The sequence below is a fragment of the Ornithodoros turicata genome, chromosome 4, assembly GCF_037126465.1.
Source record: "Ornithodoros turicata isolate Travis chromosome 4, ASM3712646v1, whole genome shotgun sequence".
NCBI lineage: Eukaryota > Metazoa > Arthropoda > Arachnida > Ixodida > Argasidae > Ornithodoros > Ornithodoros turicata.
In genome coordinates, this window is record NC_088204.1 from 11,550,153 (window position 1) to 11,576,729 (window position 26,577).

Here is a 26,577-nt window from a genome sequence, read left to right on the forward strand (position 1 = left end):
GCAAGGTTATATTCAGAGGCGGGGGTCTAGCCATGGACAGCATGCTAGATACTGTAGAAGTGGTTTTTTCCGCGTGGAAAATATTTTCGCGTTTTCAAGCAGAGCTGCTTTGAGGATTGATTCGCGAGAACTTAAATTCGCGACACAGGTTTCCGGGAGTGCTTTCCCCTTGCATATCGTGCCGCCGTCAATACTCGGGCATATTTCGGCACGTACTAAGACATCCGTTGTTCACATGGATTGCGGCATTCTAGGTCTATTCCTTTCTTCTCCTCACAGAGATAGGAGGAAAGGTCCTGTCAAATGGCCTTTAGGGACCCTGTAGGAGGCCATAGTACTGGCCGCGTGCAAGTTAGCCAGTTTATTTTAGCAGTTCTTGTTAATTATCACTCGGGGCACTGACCAGTTCGGTTGAGATGTGGTACTATCATTCAAGCTGGCTTTGAGAATGCGGGGAAAGGCATGTTCTGGCTTCGTGGTATAGTGGTATATTGCATGTATAGTGCAAAGCGTTTATAGGAGTAACAAAAGCATGATGAATTTTCATTTCTTTTCATCTTGCCTGATGGGATAAAACAATCTTCTGCGCTTGCTTAAACTGCCTATGCTACATGGAGTAGAAAGTACAGGTAGTCTCGGTATAGCGTCGAACGCCGAACGATTTTCGCCCTCATATGGCCAGCGTTATTCGCGGGAACTTAAATTCGCGATTTTGGAGGTGTGCGCGAAAAACGCGAAAAATAATTCCGCGCGAAAAAAACCACTTCTACAGTACGCGACTTAGGGTAGAATTAAACACTATGTGAAGACAGAAATTGAGGAGGGGGTCAGCCCCCCCCCCCTCTAGATCCTTCCCTTACCCCTTTGGCAGGGTGGTTGGGTTAAACCGTGACACGAGGTCATAAGTTATGACCTCGTGTCACGGTTTAACCCAACCACCGTGCCTACCGTATGACCACCTACCACCGTATGACTCATAACCTTACCAGGTAAGTGTGTAATGGTCTGTCCTGGTATTTATTGCTGGATAAGCTTACTTTGCACCAACGGTCCCTCGATTTTCACCAAGCAGATGTGGAAAAGATGGTTGTTCCGTAGCTCCGAAATACAACGGGTTACAAGTGCGAAGATAAGGAACGTGCGAGTGTAATGGGAAAAAGAAGTACAATAGGGAACTCTATTTGTACCTTTGCAAGAAACGAAGAAGAGGCTACTAGGATGCATGTATATGACCAAAACAAAAGGACAAGATTCTAAAGACAAAATGGTCACGTTTAGCTCAGGCGGATCTCCCTTTGTGGGTGAAAGCCAGAGAGAGAGAGAGAGGAGGAGGAGATGATGATGATGATGACTGAGGTGCAAGACCTGTTGTCCGCTAGATTTGTCCACGAATTATTATTATGATTATTATCAGAAAGAGAAGGGCAAAGCAAATTATGTCAACCATTACACGAGAAGGTGCCGTTGTTGAGCGCGAATTTGAGAATAATTTTGATTTTCACGTTTTTTTTTTTTTTTTTTCTCCTCCAGCTCCAAGCTATGTCTTCCACGACAATTGAACCTACCACTGCTCGTATTTTTCTTTCTCGTCTTATCGTACACGAACATCGAAGCTCTAAATGGGAACCTTGTGTGGTAGTTAAAGAAGAGGAAAAGGGCCACCTGCTGCTGGTCCTGCAGGTGCGCTTTTCCGTCCCGTGCAAGGCTGAAGAAATTGTGGGTTGAAGCAAAATCATGTCCGGACAAGGAGGGTACGTCTATTTTATTCCCTACTGCGGCTGCTGGGGCAAGTTTAAGAGAGGAGAAGTTGCGCAAACTGGATGTAGATGGCGGAGTAAACAGGGGGCCTTGAAGCCTTGGGAAACGTTGCAGAAATGCACAACATGCGTTGCACAAAAATTCTCGCCATTTACACCGCATCGTCTGCGAGCCCGTCATGTGGGCCCAGACAGATTATAACATCTCAGCGGTTAAGGTAGCTTAGAACATGCGACGTCTCTGTCCCGCAGCTACCCCCCTCAGCAGCAACCCGGTCAATACCCGCCTTACAACCCCTACAATCAGAACCAACCTCAGGGAGGTCAACCCCAGTACCAACAGCCTCCGCAGCAACAGCCACCGCTACCTGGTTCCGGTAAGTTGTCATGTTTCCGCCACTCGCTCAAACGTCGCCCACCTACGCATTGCTGATGAAGGCCCAATAAGGCCGAAACAGCTGTCCAATGCTGGTGTGGCGACGTTTGGGACTTATAAACATATGTTCAACGTGCAGCCAAAGAGCCTAGGCTATTTTTTTTTCACTTAATACTTTACTGGCTTCGCACTGGGCTTTCAGAGGTGAGTTACTCACCCTGACGGGAGGACATCACGTTCCACGTGACCTTCCGCCGCCACTCGCTCAAACGTCGCCCACCTACGCATTGCTGATGAAGGCCCAATAAGGCCGAAACAGCTGTCCAATGCTGGTGTGGCGACGTTTGGGACTTATAAACATATGTTCAACGTGCAGCCAAAGAGCCTAGGCTATTTTTTTTTCACTTAATACTTTACTGGCTTCGCACTGGGCTTTCAGAGGTGAGTTACTCACCCTGACGGGAGGACATCACGTTCCACGTGACCTTCCGCCGCCACTCGCTCAAACGGCGCCCACCTACGCATTGCTGATGAAGGCCCAATAAGGCCGAAACAGCTGTCCAATGCTGGTGTGGCGACGTTTGGGACTTATAAACATATGTTCAACGTGCAGCCAAAGAGCCTAGGCTATTTTTTTTTTTCACTTAATACTTTACTGGCTTCGCACTGGGCTTTCAGAGGTGAGTTACTCACCCTGACGGGAGGACATCACGTTCCACGTGACCTTCCGCCGCCACTCGCTCAAACGTCGCCCACCTACGCATTGCTGATGAAGGCCCAATAAGGCCGAAACAGCTGTCCAATGCTGGTGTGGCGACGTTTGGGACTTATAAACATATGTTCAACGTGCAGCCAAAGAGCCTAGGCTATTTTTTTTTTTCACTTAATACTTTACTGGCTTCGCACTGGGCTTTCAGAGGTGAGTTACTCACCCTGACGGGAGGACATCACGTTCCACGTGACCTTCCGCCGCCACTCGCTCAAACGTCGCCCACCTACGCATTGCTGATGAAGGCCCAATAAGGCCGAAACAGCTGTCCAATGCTGGTGTGGCGACGTTTGGGACTTATAAACATATGTTCAACGTGCAGCCAAAGAGCCTAGGCTATTTTTTTTTCACTTAATACTTTACTGGCTTCGCACTGGGCTTTCAGAGGTGAGTTACTCACCCTGACGGGAGGACATCACGTTCCACGTGACCTTCCGCCGCCACTCGCTCAAACGTCGCCCACCTACGCATTGCTGATGAAGGCCCAATAAGGCCGAAACAGCTGTCCAATGCTGGTGTGGCGACGTTTGGGACTTATAAACATATGTTCAACGTGCAGCCAAAGAGCCTAGGCTATTTTTTTTCACTTAATACTTTACTGGCTTCGCACTGGGCTTTCAGAGGTGAGTTACTCACCCTGACGGGAGGACATCACGTTCCACGTGACCTTCCGCCGCCACTCGCTCAAACGTCGCCCACCTACGCATTGCTGATGAAGGCCCAATAAGGCCGAAACAGCTGTCCAATGCTGGTGTGGCGACGTTTGGGACTTATAAACATATGTTCAACGTGCAGCCAAAGAGCCTAGGCTATTTTTTTTCACTTAATACTTTACTGGCTTCGCACTGGGCTTTCAGAGGTGAGTTACTCACCCTGACGGGAGGACATCACGTTCCACGTGACCTTCCGCCGCCACTCGCTCAAACGTCACCCACCTACGCATTGCTGATGAAGGCCCAATAAGGCCGAAACAGCTGTCCAATGCTGGTGTGGAGAGGTTTGGGACTTATAAACATATGTTCAACGTGCAGCCAAAGAGCCTAGGCTATTTTTTTTTCACTTAATACTTTACTGGCTTCGCACTGGGCTTTCAGAGGTGAGTTACTCACCCTGACGGGAGGACATCACGTTCCACGTGACCTTCCGCCGCCACTCGCTCAAACGTCGCCCACCTACGCATTGCTGATGAAGGCCCAATAAGGCCGAAACAGCTGTCCAATGCTGGTGTGGCGACGTTTGGGACTTATAAACATATGTTCAACGTGCAGCCAAAGAGCCTAGGCTATTTTTTTTCACTTAATACTTTACTGGCTTCGCACTGGGCTTTCAGAGGTGAGTTACTCACCCTGACGGGAGGACGTCACGTTCCACGTGACCTTCCGCCGCCACTCGCTCAAACGTCGCCCACCTACGCATTGCTGATGAAGGCCCAATAAGGCCGAAACAGCTGTCCAATGCTGGTGTGGCGACGTTTGGGACTTATAAACATATGTTCAACGTGCAGCCAAAGAGCCTAGGCTATTTTTTTCACTTAATACTTTACTGGCTTCGCACTGGGCTTTCAGAGGTGAGTTACTCACCCTGACGGGAGGACATCACGTTCCACGTGACCTTCCGCCGCCACTCGCTCAAACGTCGCCCACCTACGCATTGCTGATGAAGGCCCAATAAGGCCGAAACAGCTGTCCAATGCTGGTGTGGCGACGTTTGGGACTTATAAATATATATATATATATAGATACAAGTTGAAATAAACGAATGCGGTTGACCACGAAAAATAAAGATATTCAATAAAGATCAGAAGTGGAGACGGTGCTTCTACAGGATAAGGATCCTTATCCTAAGGATCCTTATCCTGTAGAAGCACCGTCTCCACTTCTGATCTTTATTGAATATCTATATATATAGATATATATATATATAGATAGATAGATACTAATGGAACGATGCGGCAGCACCAGAGGACACGTGTTTCGCCGTGTTTGCGGCTCGTCGGCCCTGGGTAGCTGCGCATCGTTCCGAATTGGCAAACCAGGGGTCACTCAGCGAGCGATATACACCTGGGAGGGTGACTGAGCACTCCTCAATGCCACAGTGCAAGCCAGTGAATTGTAATGCAGGAAAAAAAAGCCATTAAAGAAACAAATAAATGATACTAGACGTGCTTGAAATTCAAACTTACAGATTAATATGGCTTCTATGGCTGCACGCAGAGAAACAGATACTAATGGAACGATGCGGCAGCACCAGAGGACACGTGTTTCGCCGTGTTTGCGGCTCGTCGGCCCTGGGTAGCTGCGCATCGTTTTTCCTGCATTACAATTCACTGGCTTGCACTGTGGCATTGAGGAGTGCTCAGTCACCCTCCCAGGTGTATATCGCTCGCTGAGTGACCCCTGGTTTGCCAATTCGGAACGATGCGCAGCTACCCAGGGCCGACGAGCCGCAAACACGGCGAAACACGTGTCCTCTGGTGCTGCCGCATCGTTCCATTAGTATCTGTTTCTCTGCGTGCAGCCATAGAAGCCATATTAATCTGTAAGTTTGAATTTCAAACACGTCTAGTATCATTTATTTGTTTCTTTAATGGCTTTTTTTTTCCTGCATTATATATATATATATATATATAATTCTTCCTTGTCGCTCATTCCCTTCATGAAGTCGTCTTTCTGCAGGCCCAGGGGACCCTGGAGACGCGGATGCGCCAGATGCTACGCCCCCTCAAGCACAAACTCCCCCACAGCAACAGTACCGAGAAGAGACGGCTGAGGAAGCTGCAGGTGACGTTGGTCTCTGGTACATCAGTGCTGACCACAACCTACTAGGTTATAACGACCATGTCGTAATCGGAGGAGCCCGACCGCACAACACGCTAGGGGCGCTACTGATCTGATCTAAATCGTTTGGGCAATGGAAATTTGAATTGAACGCGCAGAAGCGGACTTACGGATACCATAGCAGACGACAGCAACAGCTCCTATGAAAACGCGTAGAATGTTGATAATCAACTTTAGAATGAAACATCTTCCGTGGCATATTCACCGCTTGTACAGAAATACTATAAGCTGAATTACAAAGTATTGTAGAAGTTGAGGAAGCAATAACCGGGCCGATGAGTAGCGCCACCTCTAGCTTCCAAATTCAGGGTGTCGAACCGAAACGTTTTTCGTTACGGTTTTCGTTCCGGTTACATCATAAACGATCCGGTACCGGTTCTGCTCCGGAGCAAAAAAATAACGGTTCATACCGGTTTTTAACCGGTTCCGCTTCTGCTGGGAATACTCATCCCCACAAAAAAAAAAATCAATGTTGCAAAATGTAAACCCGTTTATTCAGCATACATGGTATTTAATATTAATAGACAGCTGTGAAATTGGTAGCTCCTGGTTCCTGTAGGTTACTGTCTGTTCAAATGGGCTTTCTCATTTCTTGAAGCGCATGCTACAAACTGACTTGTTTGTCGTGATGTCATACATAAAGTACTTTCTTGCTGGGTTGGAGCGATTGCGTCCCATCCGAATGTCTGTTGCTACTGTTTAGCCAGCAAGCACCACCGCACGAGTACGACGCAAATCGAGGAACACCTTCACTCACAAGCGCCTCGACGGCTCCGTTTTATTTTCTTGGTGTCCTGTCCACAAAAGAGTTGCCACTTTGCACGGGCTTGCCCTCGCGTAAACGTAAATGTATTCAACTTAGCTGCTCTCAAACAAGGGACGCGTTGCGCGACATTACCGATAAAGAAGCTGTTATGCAGCCCCCTTGTTGTTTAGTTGAGGAGAGTTTGGGGGGATCAAATTAAAACGAACACTGCGGCACATTGCTAGAGAGTCACATGTACCTCGAAGTCTGTGTGCGTGCGCGAACGATAAACCATTACAAAGGGAGCCTAAGGGTCATACTATACCGACATACATTCTATCGTAACCGTAACCCTCGTATAGTATCCATGACATGACTTCAGAGCACATGACGTCTCATTCGCCTATCCGTAGTCCAAACCGGCGAAGTTTTTTCTTGGACCGAAAACCGTTAAATTATTTTTCGGTTTCCCTCCTGAGCGAAAAAAATGTATACGGTTTCGATTCCGTTCCGGTTCGCACCAAAATAGCGGTTTTTTTTCGGTTTTCGGTTCCGGTTTTCGGTTCGCTCCGACACCCTGTTCCAAATGCGGTGCTAGGAAGGGGTGCCTATGACATGGTCGTTATAACATAGCAGGTAGTGGTGCTGACGCTTACGTGCTTGTAAGGGTACCGTGTATTCACACGAACGACATTCCCGATGAATATTTTAATGTAAGAAAAAGCAAAAGCTGCACATGGGGCTGAGGTTCCGCCTCGTCTTGAGCATTCGCACAAATAACGGCAAAATATGAGGAGCGGCGCGCACAGCAGACGACACCATCCACCCTGTCGTCTGCTACGGAATATTCCCCATGGTGAAAAGCGCACAAAACGACATGGCGTTGGGGCGTCGTCTACTTCTCTCCTTGTCCGTGTCTATGCTGCTTTGTGCTATAGTTTCATGAGGATTGTCACTCATCTGAGTACACAGATACTGGTTCTGTAACCATGCAGAAGTAAGAAGCGATTTAGGAATAGTGAGATAATTGACTAGGTCCATTGGGAGACAAGAGACTGGACAACGGGGTCTGAAGTTAGAGGCGGATCTAGGATTTTTCTGAGGAGAAGAGGGGTCCTGCCTTGGACAGCATGCTATTACACTACCAAGGTCATTTGAAACTACAGGGTTAGTCTGGCAAACGTTACACATTTTGATCGCATCGTAAAAATATAAGACGGGGTTTATGCAACACCGAACTTTGCAGACTGGTAGCCATTTTTCTTGGAATTTTTTATGAGCGTTACGGTCCTGTAGGAGAAAAATTAAAAATCAAGCAAAATTTCACTCTATGCATTTTCTATGGCCTATCTCACCCAAAAGCCGCCATTTTCTGTTGTGTGCGCTCCATTTTCATTTCACCACACACAGGTGGCACCAGCATACAGAACAAGAGTGGAACAAGAATATTGGTGCATAACGTCAGAATCGGCATGTCACATCGCTGTAGGCAGCGCTAGCTGTCTGAAGTGATGTGAATATGAAGCAGGCACAAGAAAAAATGGCGGTGTTTGTGTGGGATAGGCCATTGAAAATGCATGGCGCGAGATTTTGCTTCCTTTTAATTGTCTTTCTACATGACCATAGCGCTTACAAAAAAAAAATCGAATGAAACTTCAGATAAATGGCTATCAGTCTGGCAAGTTCGGGATGGGCCAAAGCTAGTCTTCCATTTTTATAGTGCGATCGAAATGTGTAACGTTTGCTAGAATAACCCTGTATGTAACGACAGAACTTGAGGGGGTTCAGGACATTCGGACCCCCCCCCCCCCTTCGTAGATCCGCTCCTCTCTGCAGGTGCCGTTGGTGTAGGCCTCTAGGGCCTGCTGTTGGGCAGTGGCGGATCCGGATGGAGCGGGGCACCCCTCACAAAAACATGAGGTTCCTCTATCCCTCTCCTTTCGCTTCGAGAAAGGAACCCCTCCCCTAAAGTGAGGGTCTCCACCCCTGGCTGCTTGGCAGGTCAGAGTACGTGTTTCTTGTTGTGGTCGTTGTACAGGTGATATCAAAAAGGAGAAACAGTTCAGTCCCATAAGAGAAGCCCAGCGCGAATCCTCGGAACAAGTCCACCGCCTCACCACTACTTGCGCGAACACTAGGAGGCACTTACGGCGGACTCTGCACGTCACACAGTGACGTCAGCGTCACTCATTCATATACGGTCTCTCGAAATGATTCGAGGGGTTTCTCCTGCGCGTTCAGGGGCGGATACAGCGCTTTGGGGGTGGGGGACGGTTTCGTTGTCGAAGCGCGTAATTGGGGAGGGGAGGAAAACTCATGTATAGGGTTCCGACTTCTCGGATTTATCCGATAAACTCCCTGCGATGTTTTTTGCAAAACTTTATCCACACCTAGTTTTCGACTTCAAACTTATTCACAAATAAAAAAAAAAGAAAAGGTCAGAAGTGGTCGCCTCCTTCAGGGTCGCTCGACTCATGAATGGCCCAAAAGATGGATACTGTCCCATCTGTTCTATGTATCCTCGACCCTAGTGACTACTTGACCCCGAGTACTGGACTAGTTTGGCACAGAAGAGTTCTGTGTTCGTAGGAGGTAAACACGCTACCCACTGAGGTCAGTAAGTGAAGACATATATATGTGAGTTGACTGAATGCTTACGCATTATGTGAGGTATGCGAAGTTATGAGCCATAAAAAATGCCAAATCATAATCATCACAAGGTCCATTAGCCTCGAAGTCCAATGTAACAAAGTGTTTCATTTCCTATCGCAGAGAGACACAGACGCTTCGAGGAGATGCGCGACAGGCATTACTCCGATGAATTTGTCAGCCGTTCGGAAATGCCTCCGCCTTGATTAGGCCAAGAAACAAGGCACGGAAATCAAGTACCACTCCATGCTTCCCCTCAAGCTTCGATTTGCACTGTGCACAACTTGCTTCATTACTGACAGATAAAGCGTTCCTCCGTGTTTATTCCTGGTACCAGTTGACGTTCACCAACCAGCTATATCTCAACCTTTCAGAATGGATGAAAAAGAAAATCTGCAGAAAAGCTTCACATTGTCAGTGCTTCAATATGCTAGGTCATCCGAAAAGCATGTTGTTTGGGAATGTTCTAGTCTCCAACCTCTTACAAAGGCCAAAATTAGCCAGAAAAGCAATATGGGTGTCCACCCCCACCCCCTTACGAGATGCCAACACCCTCCACCCAAATTCCTCCACGGAGTTTCCCAGGTCACCGCCAAACTTCTCGTAACACCTCCAAAAGTACCAGCGAGAAATGAAAACCATGTCCGAAAAGTTGGCATATATAGTAATATAATGTACTGTAATAATGCAATGCCTTTTCACAATGTAGGTATCATGATGAATAAAAGCGTGGGCACACATGCAGCACGGAATTCAAACTGTCAAAAAATGTGAACTGCATTTCATTTGTCAACACGGAATTGAAGACAAGCCGAAAGCCAGAAGATGTGTTCTTGTTTCTTCGAGAAAACAAAATGTTAAAGTCAAAATTAAATTGAGACAGAAATCACATTGCCACAGTCAGAAAATTGCCACACTCAACTGGTCAAACATGTGCTAAAACCAGGACATTATTTTAACTTTGATAATGGTTTGGTGCTTTGACACAGCATTCTGTTCACACGATGATGCCCGTATAGGCATCGGAACACAGTGATGGCCAGTAGTTAACTACATGTCGTTAAACTACTAGTTAAACAACCTGATTGTAGTTAAAAAGTAGTTATCAACTACCTGCAGAAATGTAGCGGCAACTACTAGTTAAACTACAATTTCGAGTAGTTAACTACAGTAGTTAGGTTACTGCAGGCGCAACTACTTCGGTACACAACCCCATGGGGAAAGGACAACTAAATCGTTTGGTCACTACAGTCAAACTGAAAGATTAGCTGACATCGCCTTTGTGACATTCCCTCACGATACCTGTGTACAAAAAAAAAAAAAGACACTAACATGAATCTGTGCATGGTAGCAAATTAACCCTGTCTTGAGAAACGCCCCGATCAAACAACTCGCCCAAGGTGAAATAATTGTATGCTTCTAGTATCTCGTACACTTGCGCAGTGTCTGCAGTGAACTGGCTAGGCGAAAATATTAGACAAACTCAGTGATGGCCAGTAGTTAACTACATGTAGTTAAACTACTAGTTAAACTACCTGATTGTAGTTAAAAAGTAGTTATCAACTACTTGCAGAAATGTAGTGTGCAACTACTAGTTAAACTACAGTAGTTAGGTTACTGCATGCGCAGCTACTTCCGATTTTGCCGCAAGCTTTACGGCACGATTGTGCTTCCGACTTTTACCTCGAGCACTTGTTTGATGAGAACGGAGGTGCAGAGCAATTGTGCCGTGCATGTGTACTAAATCTTCACTTTTATCACTGCTTGTGATTCACATTTAGGTGTCCAAGAACACTATAGAATGGGATTGGTATTGATGGACAACGTTAAGTAGTTATAGATGTAGTTGAAATACATTGCAGTAGTTAAAGAAGTAGTGTTAACTACCTCCCCTGAAAAGTAGTTGAACTACCAGTTAAACTACTCCATTGCAAAGTAGTTATAGTTAAACTACTGTAGAAGTAGTTAGTGGCCATCACTATCGGAACAGTATTCTCACGAGACCCTATATTCTGTTCCAAAGACCCCCGTGAAATAAGCCGAGTCAGACAAAGCAACGACGACAAGCTCTGATCAAATCCTGTATTTCTCGAAAAAGGCATGAAAATTGCATTGCTTTTTCTGAACATTTGCATTTTTCCCCCGATAGGAAAAAAAATGGGACATCGGGTCGCCACAGCCCCGAGTGTACTGGCGCACACTTTGGCTCGAGTTGCGTAGCTAAATGGCACTGCGAGCGCTCAGTACTTGGGGGGAGACCACCTGGGAACATCGGTATTTGATGACACTCTTTTGCTCGATTTACTTTGCTGGAGGTTGGGGCTGTCACAAAACGATGTCCTACGTCGAAGGCTGACGAGAAACTAGTTGTTGCTTCTTCTGGTAGGCAATGCCTAGCACCAGCATGTTTTATGAAGTTTTCAACAGCAACATGGCCAGATCAGGTGTGGCATGGGCTTCCATTGTCTTTAGCAGTGTCTATGCATCTTTCAGTAGGTTACCCTGGAAAACAAAGTTGATTATGTACTGTACTTGTCCGCTCTTGAAGCAAGATTCACATCAGCTTCAGTCCTGCCAGTTTCCAATTAAGTTGATTGATGGAAGTCACCTGAAAGGTCACTATAACTTCACGGCATTTCTTTGGTTGGCGTCACTATTCCGCAAGTCGGCTTCGCCTCACTGTCGAAGGGGGTTTTGGGAAGGCAAGGCAGAGACAAACTGCGAAATCCGCTCTAAACTAACCTAAAACATCATGCCATCACCAAAACCATCATGGAGGCAGGGGCGGATTTAGGAGGGGGGGGGGAGGTCCTCATGTCCTGACCCCCCCTTCAATTCCAGACTTGAACATCGGGTTCAATGGACCAATGCCAGCATGCACCTGGCACTTGTCCATAGCGGACCCCACCCTCGGAAAAATCCTAGATCCGCCCCTGCATGGAGGTCCCATGTCAGCGAGCACAATGCCCCCCAGCAAACATGGACGGATTGGGTCACTTTCAAAATGGCGTAACAAGGGATATCTACTTACGTAGAAACCTCACCTTTATATTTGTTCACTTCAAATTCTGCGGTGTCCACATACCTATCCCAAGACGTGAAACACTGAGAGCTTGGGAGGCCAGCCCCCAAGATTCTCAATATTCCCCGTCTCAGCCAGGCACAAGGCAATCTGCGTTCAGGAATGACTCACAATGGGTGCGTTCCACAACCCGCCTAACCTAACCCTCGAGTAGGAGTTGGTCACGTGACAGAGTTGTGTTGTACGTTGTACCACGTGACCATGGGAGTAGGGTAACCCTCGGGTAGGTTGTGGAACGGGCGCGAGTACGATTCTCAACATGATGACAGCAGACCACGACCCCACGACCTACTAGATTATAACGACCATGTCACAATCAGCAAACCCTATGAGGTGCCTGTCCGCACGATCCGCAGGGGCGCTACTGACGCACCCTGGCAGACTGGCGCACGATTGGACGATGGAAATTTGAATTTTGAACTCGCAGAAGCGTATGTACGACAACCGTAGCAGACGACAGCGATAGCTCCTATGAAAACGCGTAGAATGATGATAATAATCAACCTCAGAATTAAACATCTGTGGAAGTCCACAGCTTGTACAGAAATGCTAAGGTAAGCTGAAGTACAAAGTATTGTAGAAGTTGAGGAAGCAATAACAAGGACGATCAGAAGCGCCACCGCTGCCTTCCAAAAATGCGGCGCATGGGAGGGGTGCGCCTGACGTGGTCGTTATAATCTAGTAGGTCGTGCAGCAGACGACATTGACATTTGGGCCCCGCCACATAAGAACCGCTGTCCGCTGCTTCGCTTTAGTGTGACGCTGTTGACTTCGGTATGGGGACATCTGCGTGGGTTCGTAAAGCATTCACGCCACGAATTAGGGGTATTTACCGCACGTTCCGAGAAAGGGTGGCGCTGTTATCGTCCGCAGCTAGCTCTGAAACGCACAGAAAGAGGTTTCGACCTTCACATACAACGATCTGATGCGTGTTTTATGTATGGTTCCGTTCATGTTGCTCTGAAGAAAACATCACGTCGCAAAATTCGCACTGGACTGGAACTTTCCTGGGTCCGCTATGATGCTGCCGAGACGAGCAGCAGCAAAAGCAGACGACCGTAGATTTCAATGAAGACGACAGCTCTGACGTCACTACTCTTACCTACTCCTCCCGTCTGATATGGAAGAAGAAGAATATCCGATTTGATCACGATATGTGTCAAATTTTGCTAATATTTCTTGTAAAAATTTGAATCATATCTAGTGTCGTTTGTTTACTGTAGCCCTTTTGAGACAGGGCGGGTGTGGTGCACAACAAGCAGATGGCGCAGGTGCAGCAGCCATAAGAAATAGTGGAATGTGGAAATAGGGAAATCACATGCCAGCGATGCCGGTGCAAAGGATGTAGGGAAATGCCTCCAAACAACGCCTATTTCACTAGGTTAGTAAATGTTTCCTGCATATGAAAACAGTAGACTGACAGTGCGGAAGATTGCAGTAGTCTAACTGGGACTCTTACCGTATTACCGCGCATTTCCCGGCATGCCGGAATAAACCGAGGTTGACCAGCATGCCGGGAAATACCACACTCACCACACGTTTCTTCTCGATTCCTCGCCCGTGCGTCCAGGACTGGATGGAGCAGCAAGAGAAGCTCAACGCGTGCAAGGCTGAGAAAAACGTCGCCATCCGAAAGAGAAGAAATGTGCCTTCCACTGAGGAGACTGCAAAGAAACGTGCGAAGTATCCTGCCATGGAGGAAGAACTTGCCGCATGGATAGCAGAGGAGCGCAAACAAGGTATGCCTGTGTCAGCATCTTGCATCAAGTTGCGAGCGGAGCAACTTTTGACAGAAACCTCTAGTGGAACGGATTTCAAGGCCAGTAACGGGTGGTTGGGGCGTTTTGTACACAGATACAGCATAGTGAACAGGACAGTCATCTGTGTGGGGCAAAAGGTGCCAGAAAATGCTGATTTGCTGTGCCAGTCCTTTTATAGCTACCACAATTCAGCTATCAGTGAGATAGAACTTGGGAATATCGGTAACATGGACGAAACGCCGATGTGGTTTGATTTGCCACACAGTAAGACCTACGACTTCAAGGGCGTCAAGCATGTCATATGCAAAACCACCGGGAAAGAGAAGTTATGCACACCGTTGTCCTGTCTGCCATGGCAGATGGCACAAAGTTGAAACCGATGATTATATTCAAGGGACTAAAAAATGTGCCAAAAGTTGATTTCCCTAAGGATGTCGTCGTTTCTGTGGCAATGAAGGGCAGTATGACGGCTGAACTCATGAACTGTTACAAGCTGAAAGTGTGGGGTGTCCGACCAGGTGCCTTTTTCAGGCCCCGTTCATTGCTTGTAATGGACAGTGCGCCGTCGCACCTGAAAACTGTGGCGGAATGACTCCTCTGCTGCAGCCTGCTCATGTTGTGTGGAATAGGATATTCAAGACAGCAATGAAAGAACTTTGGACGGCGTGGCTACGGGACGGCGAGATTGAATACACAAGGGCCGGAAAGCGCCGTTCCGCTTCATACCTTACTGTCGCACTTTGGGTAAGAGAAGCATGGGGCCGCATTTCCGAAGACGTTATTAAACAGTCCTTTGTAAAGTGCGGACTTGTTGGTGGCATGGAAACCAACGTGCTGCACCATCGTCTGCGCAACACTTTGACATCAAGCTCTGCAGCACTCGAAGACGACGGAGACCCAACTGGCCTTACAGACGAGGACAGCTGCGATTCTGGTGACGACCAAATCTAAATGAGTGTAGCAGCTGTCGATATTTGTCATTCTATGTCCTGTAATAAATGTTTGGTGCTCGAATTGTCGTTGACCTCGCTTAATCCGGCATGCCGGGATAGACCAGGAGGGCGGATCGTAAAAGCTGGTCTACCTTGCAAAACCCAGCATGCCGGGAAATGCGCGTTAATACGGTACGACTGTGATGAGCTGTTGAGTGGACAGACGATATCGGTTTGCTAGCTAGGTGCAGGCAGTGTGCAGGTATGCAGAAAAAGTGGGGAACATAGTGTTCATGAAAGTCTCGTTTCTGTATCTATATTCCGCAGGGAACATCATGAACTCTCCGTTTGCTTGCAAAGTATGCCAAAAAACCTTCACAGGTAAGTTAGTTTGCAACGTAACTCGCACACTTGCATGTTGGAAATGACGGTTAATGCCGTTTTCAATCAGACTCACTGATGACGTTTCTTCAGGCAATCTAGAGAAAGCGCGAGAAGGCCTAAGTAAACCAGAGACAGTGTGGTGTGTGCCATGTCACAGCAGTCAGGCATTTGCCCAAGATTTTAATCTCTTGGAATTCTGCTGGGGCGGAGTTGTGACAGTAATATCAGCCGGCCACTGCCGTGTATAGACATAAAAGTAGAAGATGTTCATGTAAGGAAATTTGGGAGCCAACGTGCTGAGAAAATCGCAGTTAGCAGCAATGAGCCTGCAAGCTAGCATTGATATTCCCTGCGAAGATGTGATCCCTGGTATTGTTGATACAGGATTCTCAACTTTTGTCTCACAGGTCCAGAACCATATCAGCAGCACTTGGCGTCGGAGAGGCACAAGAAAAAATGCACCTCTGCTGTGCCATTTGAAAACCTGACTTGGAAGCCACACAGCGCCAATGTGTCTGCGGGAGCTACCGGCATGCAGCAGAGCCATGGCCTTTGTTGTATTTCCTGCTGTGTTCACTTCAAATCTGTCCGTGAGGCCCTTGCGCACTACGAGTCGGAAGATCATAGGAAACGAAAGACAATCGCGCTGCAGCCTGTGCAACAGACAAAGCCAAAAATTGTGGAAGCCACGCAGACACCTATGCTAGGCATAAAGCCAATTCTGCCAGGCTCCATACTCGTGTGTCAGGCAGATGAGGACTTTACGGAGTTTTGCAAACGCCACGGTCTTTAGGCGTAATTTGTTAATAGCACGAGTAAAATAAAATTTGTGTTTATAAGGTTACAATCAGCGTAAGATGAGTTCTTCACCTTCTGATGACACAGCAAAAGTGAAATTAGCATTGTAACTTTTATTTTTATATATAATGGAAAATATGTCAGTGCCAACTTAGTTTTTGCTTTGCCGTCTGTCAGCTCCCAAACAATACTTTCAATTCAGCATTTTGTTCTCATATTTTTCATTTAGTGTGCAGCTGTGGTCACCCTTGCACAAGAAGACACGGTTAAGTTATACTTTCTACATGGCTGCATTTTCTCTGAACCAGCTCAAAGTGCTTGTGCAAAGCTGTTGACAGAAATGGCGCAATAAAGTTCACAGAAGATGCATGGACATGCATTTGCAGAGCCGTAGCGACGGGGGCAGGTTGGTCGGACAGTATAAAGAAGAGAATTTGAATTTATGGCCTGGGTAGTGTAAATGGGCGTTTTCATTTCTGTGTTTACAAGGCTTCTGACGGCAGTGAGGGAGGAGGGGCGCTTCAGATTTGCCCCGCCCCGGGCGCAAACTCGCCTCGCGACGGCTCTGAGCCAATGTAATAATTTTCCCTTACAAAACGATTTCTGTTGATAGAGTAACCTTATTTTATTTAGAAAGTTACTTAGTTTATACCGAAATTTTGCAACTTTCATCCTAACTTTTATTTCATGATTTATCGATATTGTTGTAGTTTCAAAAATGCTATCTTGCATATTTATTTAGACAAAAGATTAGTATGTATGTTGTGGTGCTACTATTGTTTGCAAGGACAAGAAAGTGAGATGATAGATTAACGCAAGCAACACCATCGAAAACGAAACTACAAACAGCTGGTGGAATCGCGCCTCGCGCTCAGCGCGTCTGGCAACCCACTTTTTCCTTCCCTTTCCCACACGCCACTGCACTCTCTCTTTTCGCCCTTTTATTGTTTTTATCATCTGTTTCTACAGTTATCGACGTAGCCATACCAACGATATCTGCCGAGTCCTGCCTCCAACACTCACAAAGCGTTATCCTTTGGAGCCAGCATCCACATATGACGATCAGCCATCCGTTTCAAGTCACATTCAGTCGAGTGTCGAGAACGACATCGCTACGATGCTCTCTGCAAAGGCAAGTGCACCCCCTGGCCTTCGTCTGGTGCGGTATTTCTGCTGTAAGCCTGGCTCACCCAACGTCGAAACCTACTACAGAGTTTTCATCCTGAGCGCCACCTTTCTTGCCTACACATGTTACCACATGACACGACGTCCCATCAGCGTTGTCAAGGCCGTCTTACATCAAGACTGCCGTACTGCCCCTCCCGATACGAACATCATTGTGACTCTGAACAATAGCAAGACTTGGTGCGATTGGGCTCCTTTCAATGGTGACAATGCTAATACTCTGTTGGCCACCCTCGATTCTGTGTACCTCTTCAGTTACGCCGTCTGTATGTTCATCAGTGGGTTCGTAGCAGAACGTGTAAACTTGCGTTATTTCCTTGCGTTAGGAATGTTACTAAGTGCGTTGACAACGCATCTCTTTGGCTTGGGCTACAGTCTAGCCATACATAGTTTCGCTTATTACTTGGTTGTACAGATGCTTGGTGGCGCTTTCCAAAGCACAGGATGGCCCAGTGTGGTTACTTGTGTGGGGAACTGGTTCGGAAAATCCAAGCGAGGGCTCATATTCGGCGTCTGGAATGCGCACACGTCAGTGGGGAACATTGTTGGGGCTTACGTCGCGGGGGCGTTCGTCGAATACAACTGGGGACTATCATTTGTGGTGCCTGGCGCAATCTTTGGGGCCATGGCGGTGCTGGTCGTGTTGTTTTTGCCTCCCTACCCCGAGGAGGTTGGATGTAGGCCGCCACGCAGGAGTTCAACGGATTCCGTACTACAAGCGTCCATGTCAACGACAACTGGTGAGATGCCCGGAGACACCTCGTGTGCATCAGAGGAAGACGGAACCCTTGACAGCGAAGAACGGTCCTTGCTCGAGAGCCGCTTCAAGAAAGAGAGCGAGAAGAAAGCTGTAACCTTCTTTGCAGCCCTCCAGATTCCTGGAGTGGTTGACTTCTCGTTAGCCCTGTTCTTTGCGAAGCTGGTGAGCTACACCTTTCTCTTCTGGCTGCCACTTTACATTCACGCTTCGACGCACTTTGATTCTGAGCAGTCCGCATTCCTGTCGTCTCCTTTTGACTACGGTGGGATCGTCGGTGGAATTCTCGCTGGCCACATTTCTGACAGGTCCGGGGCCAGTGCCCTGACTTGCGTGGTTTTCCTGGTTGCAGCCGTGCCAATGATGTTCATCTACCAAGCCTACGGGACTGCTAGCCTTGTATCCAACGTTTTGTTGCAACTTGTGGTTGGCCTACTCATCAATGGACCATATGCCCTCATCACCACGGCAGTTTCCGCAGAGCTGGGAACTCATAGCAGCATTTCGGGCAGCTCGAAAGCCCTGGCAACGGTTACAGCCATCATCGATGGGACTGGATCTCTCGGAGCAGCCGTGGGACCACTATTTGCGGGTCTACTTCTCGGTTATGGCTGGAATTCAGTCTTCTACATGATGATGATGTCGGATCTGTTGGCCGTGATATGCCTTTTACGGGTAACAAAGCGAGAAATTGAGCGGTTACGGCCGGGAAAAGCGTTTTGCCTGAATTAAGCGTCGTGTGTTTAGCTGTGATGTTCTTCTCACTTGTGCTGAGAAAGCTGCCCAAGAAAGATTGTGGGCTGTTGTATGACACAGCTACCACTCTGGACCTTGTCTTTCGTAGCACCTTTCAGGTATATGTATAATATGTACAAAAGTGCTTCGATATGTAGTCTTGCTGTGCAGCCAATCCTGTGTGATGCGATTTATTGCTGATTATGTACAGACCGTTGGAAATCTTTTAGCAGACACCTGCTGTTTTTGTATGTATATTATATGTAACATAGTGGAAAGTATGTTTCGAAGGCACGTGGTTTTTATTGTGCACCTCGTCTACATGTACATTTGTAATATAGAATATAGATCACAGTCACTGACATTGCACTGTAGCTATTTATTTGTGTTGATGTACAGACATGCCTATCATACGTGTTAATTGTGAGTTCACATAAGGCTTTATTTGATCATCTGCCATACATTATCCATGTATCAATTCTTCAATTATGTCTGCTCAGAATCCTGATTCTAAGTACCTCTATCGCTGTAGTGAGATAGAGGAGTGCATGCTCTTGATGAAGTGCGTACATCTGTGAAATATATAGCCATCGACAACAGGGCCTTATGAGATCAGTGTATATACTGGAATATATTAAAATACATATTTGGATGACATCTAGTGGACGTACGATTTCTGTAAGCGGAACAAGCTCTAGTATGATAGAGGGAGTAGGTGATGAAAAGTTATCACCAAACTTGTCGGCTTCCAGCTGGCATAACCTTCTATGCAGCTGCCCACGATATCCCCAACCAGCTCGCGTGGCTCAGCCACGTTACGTCGAGACTAGGAGGTACCCGGGTTCGAATCCCGGTGCCGGCTGTGCTGTCTGGGGTTTTTCCTGGGTTTTCCTCAGACGCTTTCAGACATATGTCGGCACAGTTCCCTTAGAAGTCTGCCCAGGACGCACATTCCCCCGTCAGTCGTGACGTTGCCCACCTTTGTGAGGCCGACAATCGCGAGCCCTTTCATCACCACCATCCCCAATCAATCAATCCTCCACGTATCACGCTATCGTGGTCAGGAATAGCGTTAATCAAACAATAGTTCGCTAACTCTGGCCAGGAATGCGGTTCCCGTTATCTTATCCCCCCAGCGGTGTTAGCTCTATTGGTTAGCCGTGACTCAAGGGGAGTTGTGCGTGTGTGCACAAACAGCACTGATACTCGAGGCTCGCGTTTTGCGGTCTTTCAGGGCACTCGCGGGTACAGGTGTGAGGCCGGGAGACGGGAGATACGTGGCATTGGATTACCTCTGGCGATAACTATCGCAGCACGTGCATAGCGGACCTTAGCAACGCGCTCCGCGAGTGACCTTGCTTTTCAAAGAGACCCGCTGCCGGCGTTGCAAAAGTCGCGTAGCAATAAGCCGTTATATGCATACTAAGATTATGAATGCACTATTTAAAAATATTCCTAGACTGCGGTTACTCTCAACTGCAGTCCCCTGACCCTGCAGTTAACTCCCTGGCACAGCAAATTGATCCTAACAACAATAACTTTATTTTATGACGATGAATGGGGCGTTTCATCGCCACAGGCGATACTTTACCCTATTCAGGGCGGATCCAGGATTTTTCTGAGGAGGGGGGGGGGGGGGGGGTCCTGCCTTGGAAAGCATACTACTACCAAGGGCAATTGATGCTCTATGTAACGACTGAAATTGGGGGTGGGGGGTCAGGACATCCGCCCTTGACCCCATTACTGGTGGCGATGTGGGGAATGAGATAATGACCCCCTTCACAATAAGGATCGAAGTCCGATTATGTCCAGAAAGGTCAAAAGAGCTTCGAGCGCAGAGCGTTAGTGGGCTGGATTCGGCCAGGGACCAACCAATTTGGATAGGGAGAAGGGGCGAGAGTCCAGCTGACTAAGAGACCCGGAGAGAGTGCGGTTTGGGAAGGTCAATGAAGAAGAATGTGCTCTACATCTTCTACAGCACCGCAGTGACAGAATCTAGGACAGTCAACTTGTCTAAAGCGGTAATGCCACTAGAGCCACATCGAGTCACATTCGATGAGATTGATCCAAAGCTTGGCATAAACTACCGTATATGTAGTAGGAAATGCATGTAGTGCCCCGAAAGGACTAAAATTACCGTCGTTATACAAGTTAGTTGGCAAAACTACGCGAAAAAATAATATAGTACTAATGATTCAGCTAAAAGCTTAGCTAACAAGGTGGACTACTTTTTCTTCTTCTGCTGCTTAGTGCGGAGGGTGTTAGCAAGTCGCTTGGAGCTAGAGCAGAAAAGCAAAATGTCCTCGACAAAAAAAAGAAAGAGAGAGAGAGAAGAAACGTTCTTCCATTGATTGGTGAGTCTACCTTTTCTGGACCATACCATGCTGTGACTGACTATCTGATGCATAATGTGTCCGCCTCGGGAAGCTGCATCACCTCCTCGCCCTCTGTGTCCCTCTCAATCTACATTCCTGGTTGAGAGAGACCCGAAAGTGGCATACTATTCGAGTCACGTAAAGTGACTTTTTGTGCCTGCTTCTAATCACTCCTGCACACAAATTTTTTTTTTTACACCTATGTCAGTAAGAGAGGTGTATTTTGCAATATACACCCAGATCATACTCTTATTACACCCCTTCGAGGCTGATCCTCTCATACGTGGGTGTGAATTGGGTGCACATCTACATTGGTGTGTTAAAGGTGTACTAAGGGCGTAATTAGGGTGCAGTGGTTTAGGGGCGTTTTGCCTTATTGTGAAATGTTTAACATTTCATGGAATATAAATGGCGTGTACTCTGAGTCTTAATTTTCCGTCATACCAAAACAAGTAAGAAACACAAACGTTATCTTGATGTTGAGTTGATACACCAAGCAATTCCTCGATTCAGTGTTTTTTTGTGTGTATAATCAAATTAAACTTGGACATCTCACCCTTGGTTTTGACTGGAATGGGAGCAGGGCTATCGAATTTGCAGACGCTTGCAAGACAGGCAATGTATATAGTGTCTGTTTTGCTCTTAGAAGGGAAATGCCTTTTTAAGTGAGCTTGGTTCGTCATCGCATATACAAGGTATATTTAAACTGTGTCTTCAGAATGACGCCATGATAGAGACGGTCAGCGCCATCCATCCGTTGCGCGGACTACTACGATTGTAAATAAATGACGTATGAATAATAAGTAGTGCATAATTATCCATGCACGTTTACATTGGCCCGGCCCACTTCGCTTGCCTTGTATTCCCTTTTCCGCGCCCAGTCAACAATACCAGACGAGAACACAGAAAAATAAAGCATATCAGATTTAATGAATCATATCAATTCCAAATACATAGTTATCACAGATTTTGACAACTTCAAACAGAAACGCATCGTGATGACCATAGAGAAATTAGGAAGGCTCACATAAGGCCCATTTCTCACCTTGGCATTTATGTGATGTTTCGAATTTATCCCTAAGCGCGTCTAAATGTAAGCGCGTATATCCTTATCCGTATATCATATTGGTCCAATATGGCACCAGTTCGTAATTGCTATATTGGGAGCACACAATGCATTACATGTTCACGTTATGTATTTACTTTGGCTGATATGCATGATACACACACTATGGAACCAAAGCTGCGGACTTTACGCCACACTAAAAATTGAATCAGTCTCAGTTATTGGGCATCGTCCAATCACCAGTGTAGACCAATAAGCAGCACACCCGCTAAGTAGATGTTACAACCTTTCAGAGGTGTGTATGTGCGAGTGTGTTGTGAAATACACCCTCAGAGGTAGGTGTATTTCATTACACCTACAAATTTTTACACTCAAAAGGGTGTGAGTTATGGTACACCTACCTTACACTGAAAAGGGTGCAAAAAAGTTTAGTGTGTGTCATCGAATAAAGATTTTATTATTCCAATACCGACAGCCAGTCTGCTTTTCCCTTTAGTATCTTGTCTGTGTTCCAGGGGCATCCACATGCACGTTCCTCGTCAAGCTAACACAGGACGCTCAAATCACCGGGCCACCGACAGGAATATCCCACCACACATAGCAATGACGGTCTCATTACAATGCACGTTACCCCATTACAGCACGGCACCCCGAACAACCGAACCGAAGTGTGCTTTCATTTTTCGCAACCTCCCTATACCATTTTCATTGCCTTTTTTTTTCTTTTTTTTTAATTCTTGGGTCCACGTTTGTCGCGAACATTCTTACTTGGACCAGCCTACGTGACGAGCGCACTAGTATATTACAAGCACAAGAACACTTTCACCTCCGCACCTCGTTCGCTCTCACAGCACGATGTGCGTTACGATCAGTGGCGTAGCCAGACCTCCAAGGTAGGGGGGGCTCGCTACGAAAACTCGCCCCCCCCCCCCCGCTGATCCTGTGTCGACAACACACACATACTTGTGCACACTGCAAACTGAGGATTAAAAAAGGAACGAAAATAGTTGATTTAGACGTTCACAGTACGATTACATGTATAGGCTGTCATGACCAATGAGGTGGTGTCACGAGATTGGAAGTATTTTGAAAAGCTCATACTTCGAAAACCATTCAAGAGTGCTTCTTAGATAGACGCCATGAACTGCAAGAACTTTCGCGACCGTCACACTTGTCCCCCCCCCCCCCCCCCACACACATATATTATGTTCTCGGATTTGCACGATTTGTGTGGGTCGGTCCGTGGCAGGTAGGGGGGGGCTCGAGCCCCCCCTAGCCCCCCCCCCCCCCGTGGCTACGCCACTGGTTACGATATAGCTACAATGCAACGTTACCCGCAATGGATATGAGACACGCAAGCATGCGAATTGGGATAGATAGCGGAAAGCAAGCAAAAGTTCTGCTCAGGTCATCACAGCTGATCATCATGACACGAACCACTCAAGCAGAAACTGATAAACGACAGCAACGGAAGCAGCTGAGCAGACTATGGTGTTTACGAAAGAGAATCTTGACATTTCTCGTACAGTAAAACTCAACAGAAGGCAGTATGGGGACCGAAGGAAATTCAGCAGGATTGACCTTGAAGATGTTTTATGTGCCCCAACTTGCAAATTTAATACAAGTTCTTCTTGCACTAAGCTATATTGAGGCTTTGTAATGCCCGGCGGGCAAGCGAGACGCAGATTACGGTATATCAAATCCGGTCGTTGGTGGTAACCGAGGTCGTGCTGGAAACTGAGGAGGTGGTGGGTTCGAATCCTACCACCGGCTGTGCTGTCTCAGGTTTTCCCTAGTTTTTCCGAAGACTTTCCAGTTGGATGTCGGCAGAGTTCCCTCTGAAGTCGGCTCAGGACGCATATACCAACCCCACCTCCCCCTCCCTCTCCTTTCTGCTGTCCTCTCTCCATCTGTCCACATCTGTACGCCGCTCACAGCCACAATTGCTTCGCGGCGCTAACACAAAACAACAAAAAATAATAATAATAAAATAGAAAACAGTAATTTATATAGGCCCCCCACCTCTAAAGGTTGGGCGACACCCACTCCGCCTCCCTCCTTACAAGGGGGGGGGGGGGGGGGTTATTGCGTGTCAACGCTGCGAAGCAAGTGGCTATGAGCGACGTGCAGACGTGGATAGATGGAGAGAGCAGCAGGATGGAGAGGGGCGGGGGGTTAGTATGCGTCCTGGACCGACTTCAGGGGGAACTGTGCCGACATTCGTTTGGAAAGTCTGCCGGAAAAGCCCAGATAGCACAGCCGGTGCAGGTTTTCGAACCCGTGTCACCTCCCAGAACTCGGCGTGGAAAGCGGTCACCCTAACGACTATGCCACGTGAGCTGAGGGGGAGTGAGGGGGGGGGGGTTGTTACTTGAACTTTAGACACAGGTCGGCAATGATTCATAATGCTGCCACAACAACTTAAAGGAGCATGGAAGTGACATTTAACGTGAGTCGAAACCCTGCTTCATCTGTGAAGCTGTCCACATGGAGTCACCATGCAAAATGTTTTCGCTCTGCGGCGTATTGTAACTGCGCTGTAAAATTTACAAAAGACAGTCGAAGGAAGCAGTCGGGGACGAGAGACACGAGCCCCGCGTGACGTAGAAACTGCTCAGGGCCTTTTTTCTTTTCTGTTTTTTTTTCTCGGCTCACGCGCAGCTTGTACTACATGCTTCAGCTGTGGCCGTTGGACGTCACTGGTCACGTGCCGGAGCCCGTGATACGTCACGACGTCTTCTGCTTCGCCGAAGCGCTCTTTGGATGTGGAGAGGGTTTTTTGAAGGTGTGCGGAACAGAGCCTTGCGCGTGCTCTGTAGGTTACATGCGCTCATCGTTCTTTCGCAGGAGCTCATTTTATTCGTTGCAGAAGATGTCGCAGCGAAAAACGAGACATATTTTTGGGGTCTTGTCACCCTAACCCGTGCTTGCGATTCTGGACAGATTATACTGGCTACAGCGCACATAGATGCCCCTATCAGCTGAACACAGACACAAGGATCACTTTCGTAGGCCGCGTGAAATGCTGGACAGTCCACGAGTCACGCCCACGGCAACCTCGCAGGTTTTGCCAAGCCTCCAAGAATGCGTCACAGCGGGAAGCTAATCTACGGGGCGACAAAGTTGAACTGATATCGTCGAAGGGGGGTTTGCCACGCACACACCCCGCGCGCCACACGAGGAGAGATAGTACTTTCCACGTGAACACTGTCAACTAACTCGGCTCATCTGAGTCACTTATCTCTCTGTTGTGAGGGGCATGGAAGATATGACACTCAAAATGCACAATGGGACACTTCAGACTTCTTTTTTTTTTTCACTTACTGAATTCTGAGAATCAAAGCCTCTCTGGCAAGATAAAGGCAACCTGCGTACACGAGGACTTCCGATATATTACTGTAGTCGTGTATCACGCCACACTGCAAATGAGCGATTGAGCTTTGCAGGCGTGTCGTCTGCGCAGTCACCCCGCTCTTTCAGTTCTGGTTTCAAGGAGTTAATTTACAACATATACGCAGTACGAAAGTGACAGTGTTAGGTGAGCGCCAATATGGTACTCTAGTATTTCTATAATTTCACCTTTCGCACTTGGACATCACTTAGTATTGGTATTGCACCGAGTTGAGCGCGGCATTGTTTCGTGAGCCTGTTATGTGGCAGTCGTGCATGAACACCGGTCCTGGCCGAGGCCACGGCCTGTGTCTTTGGTTATATGGTCCTATTTGTCTATAACAGGCTTCGAGCCCTTTATGTCCTGTCAGTGTTGCAATAGCTGCAGGAACAAACTGGATGTCAAGGAACCATTAGATTTCATCCGGCAGTATGCGGTTCACCTAAACCCGTGAGGCTCAGGTAGTACATTCCTTCCCGTTACCGCAGTCCTACGTTGTGAATACCGGTTTGGCACCTCACAGGACGACAGGGACCAAGCATTCTGGAACGCAAACGACACGACGCAAGATGGAAAATAATCTTTGTTTAAGTAATAAATATTTCATTTTCTTATAGGTGCCTTGTGGCTCGTGCTGTGTTCGTCTGTTCGTGTGTTTCAGCCTCAGAACAGTAACTTTTCATAATTACCTGATGCAGTTGACAACGTCTGTATCGCACGTCGTCATATAGTCCTATAATTCCGGGGGGGGGGGGATTGTCTATCGGGGGTGAAATATCCACAGGCACTCCAGACTTGAGTTGGTCGATTGCTTCCGTCGAACTTGCCGTAATGTTGTAACGGTCCCTATCTTCGTCATGTTCAGGACCGGCGGTTGCAAGTCATGGGAAGACATTTCAACTTTTCAAGTTCGCTGCAGCGGCGTAGCCAGAAAAACCTTTTGGGACGGGACTTGACATGGGGGAGGAGGATTCACCCT

General features: G+C 47.3%; 3 protein-coding genes and 1 long non-coding RNA gene across 4 annotated transcripts; 3 read left to right on the forward strand and 1 right to left on the reverse strand.

Annotated features, from left to right (window-relative positions):
- Window positions 1–1,563: 1,563 nt before the first annotated feature.
- Window positions 1,564–9,457, forward strand: LOC135392714 (calcium-binding protein P-like). Its single transcript, XM_064623435.1, has 4 exons — window positions 1,564–1,751; window positions 2,010–2,134; window positions 5,578–5,682; window positions 9,257–9,457. The coding sequence occupies exons 1-4, from the start codon at window positions 1,735–1,737 to the stop codon at window positions 9,337–9,339; spliced, it is 330 nt and encodes a 109-aa protein (XP_064479505.1). The 5' UTR covers window positions 1,564–1,734; the 3' UTR covers window positions 9,340–9,457.
- Window positions 9,458–11,201: 1,744 nt separating this feature from the next.
- LOC135391032 (uncharacterized) lies at window positions 11,202–12,757 on the reverse strand. Its single transcript, XR_010421852.1, has 2 exons — window positions 12,178–12,757; window positions 11,202–11,635 (listed from the first exon to the last, which is right to left on the reverse strand). It is a non-coding gene; the product is annotated as an uncharacterized LOC135391032 (long non-coding RNA).
- A 635-nt stretch (window positions 12,758–13,392) lies between these two features.
- Window positions 13,393–16,138, forward strand: LOC135391031 (zinc finger protein 346-like). Its single transcript, XM_064621107.1, has 4 exons — window positions 13,393–13,596; window positions 13,786–13,954; window positions 15,235–15,288; window positions 15,699–16,138. The coding sequence occupies exons 2-4, from the start codon at window positions 13,792–13,794 to the stop codon at window positions 16,082–16,084; spliced, it is 603 nt and encodes a 200-aa protein (XP_064477177.1). The 5' UTR covers window positions 13,393–13,596; window positions 13,786–13,791; the 3' UTR covers window positions 16,085–16,138.
- Window positions 16,139–16,977: 839 nt separating this feature from the next.
- On the forward strand, window positions 16,978–19,423 carry LOC135391033 (glucose-6-phosphate exchanger SLC37A2-like). Its single transcript, XM_064621108.1, has one exon. The coding sequence runs from the start codon at window positions 17,207–17,209 to the stop codon at window positions 18,761–18,763; it is 1,557 nt and encodes a 518-aa protein (XP_064477178.1). The 5' UTR covers window positions 16,978–17,206; the 3' UTR covers window positions 18,764–19,423.
- Window positions 19,424–26,577: the final 7,154 nt, after the last annotated feature.

Excerpts from the sequence above, each read along its gene's own strand:
- LOC135392714 (XM_064623435.1), top strand. Across the intron at positions 2,135-5,577 it reads GCCACCGCTACCTGGTTCCG|GCCCAGGGGACCCTGGAGAC; the intron begins GTAAGTTGTCAT and ends GTCTTTCTGCAG. Across the intron at positions 5,683-9,256 it reads GACGGCTGAGGAAGCTGCAG|AGAGACACAGACGCTTCGAG; the intron begins GTGACGTTGGTC and ends TTCCTATCGCAG.
- LOC135391031 (XM_064621107.1), top strand. The coding sequence starts at position 13,792 with ATGGAGCAGCAAGAGAAGCTCAACGCGTGCAAGGCTGAGAAAAACGTC. Across the intron at positions 13,955-15,234 it reads AGCAGAGGAGCGCAAACAAG|GGAACATCATGAACTCTCCG; the intron begins GTATGCCTGTGT and ends TATATTCCGCAG. Across the intron at positions 15,289-15,698 it reads ATGCCAAAAAACCTTCACAG|GTCCAGAACCATATCAGCAG; the intron begins GTAAGTTAGTTT and ends TTTGTCTCACAG.
- LOC135391033 (XM_064621108.1), top strand. The coding sequence starts at position 17,207 with ATGCTCTCTGCAAAGGCAAGTGCACCCCCTGGCCTTCGTCTGGTGCGG.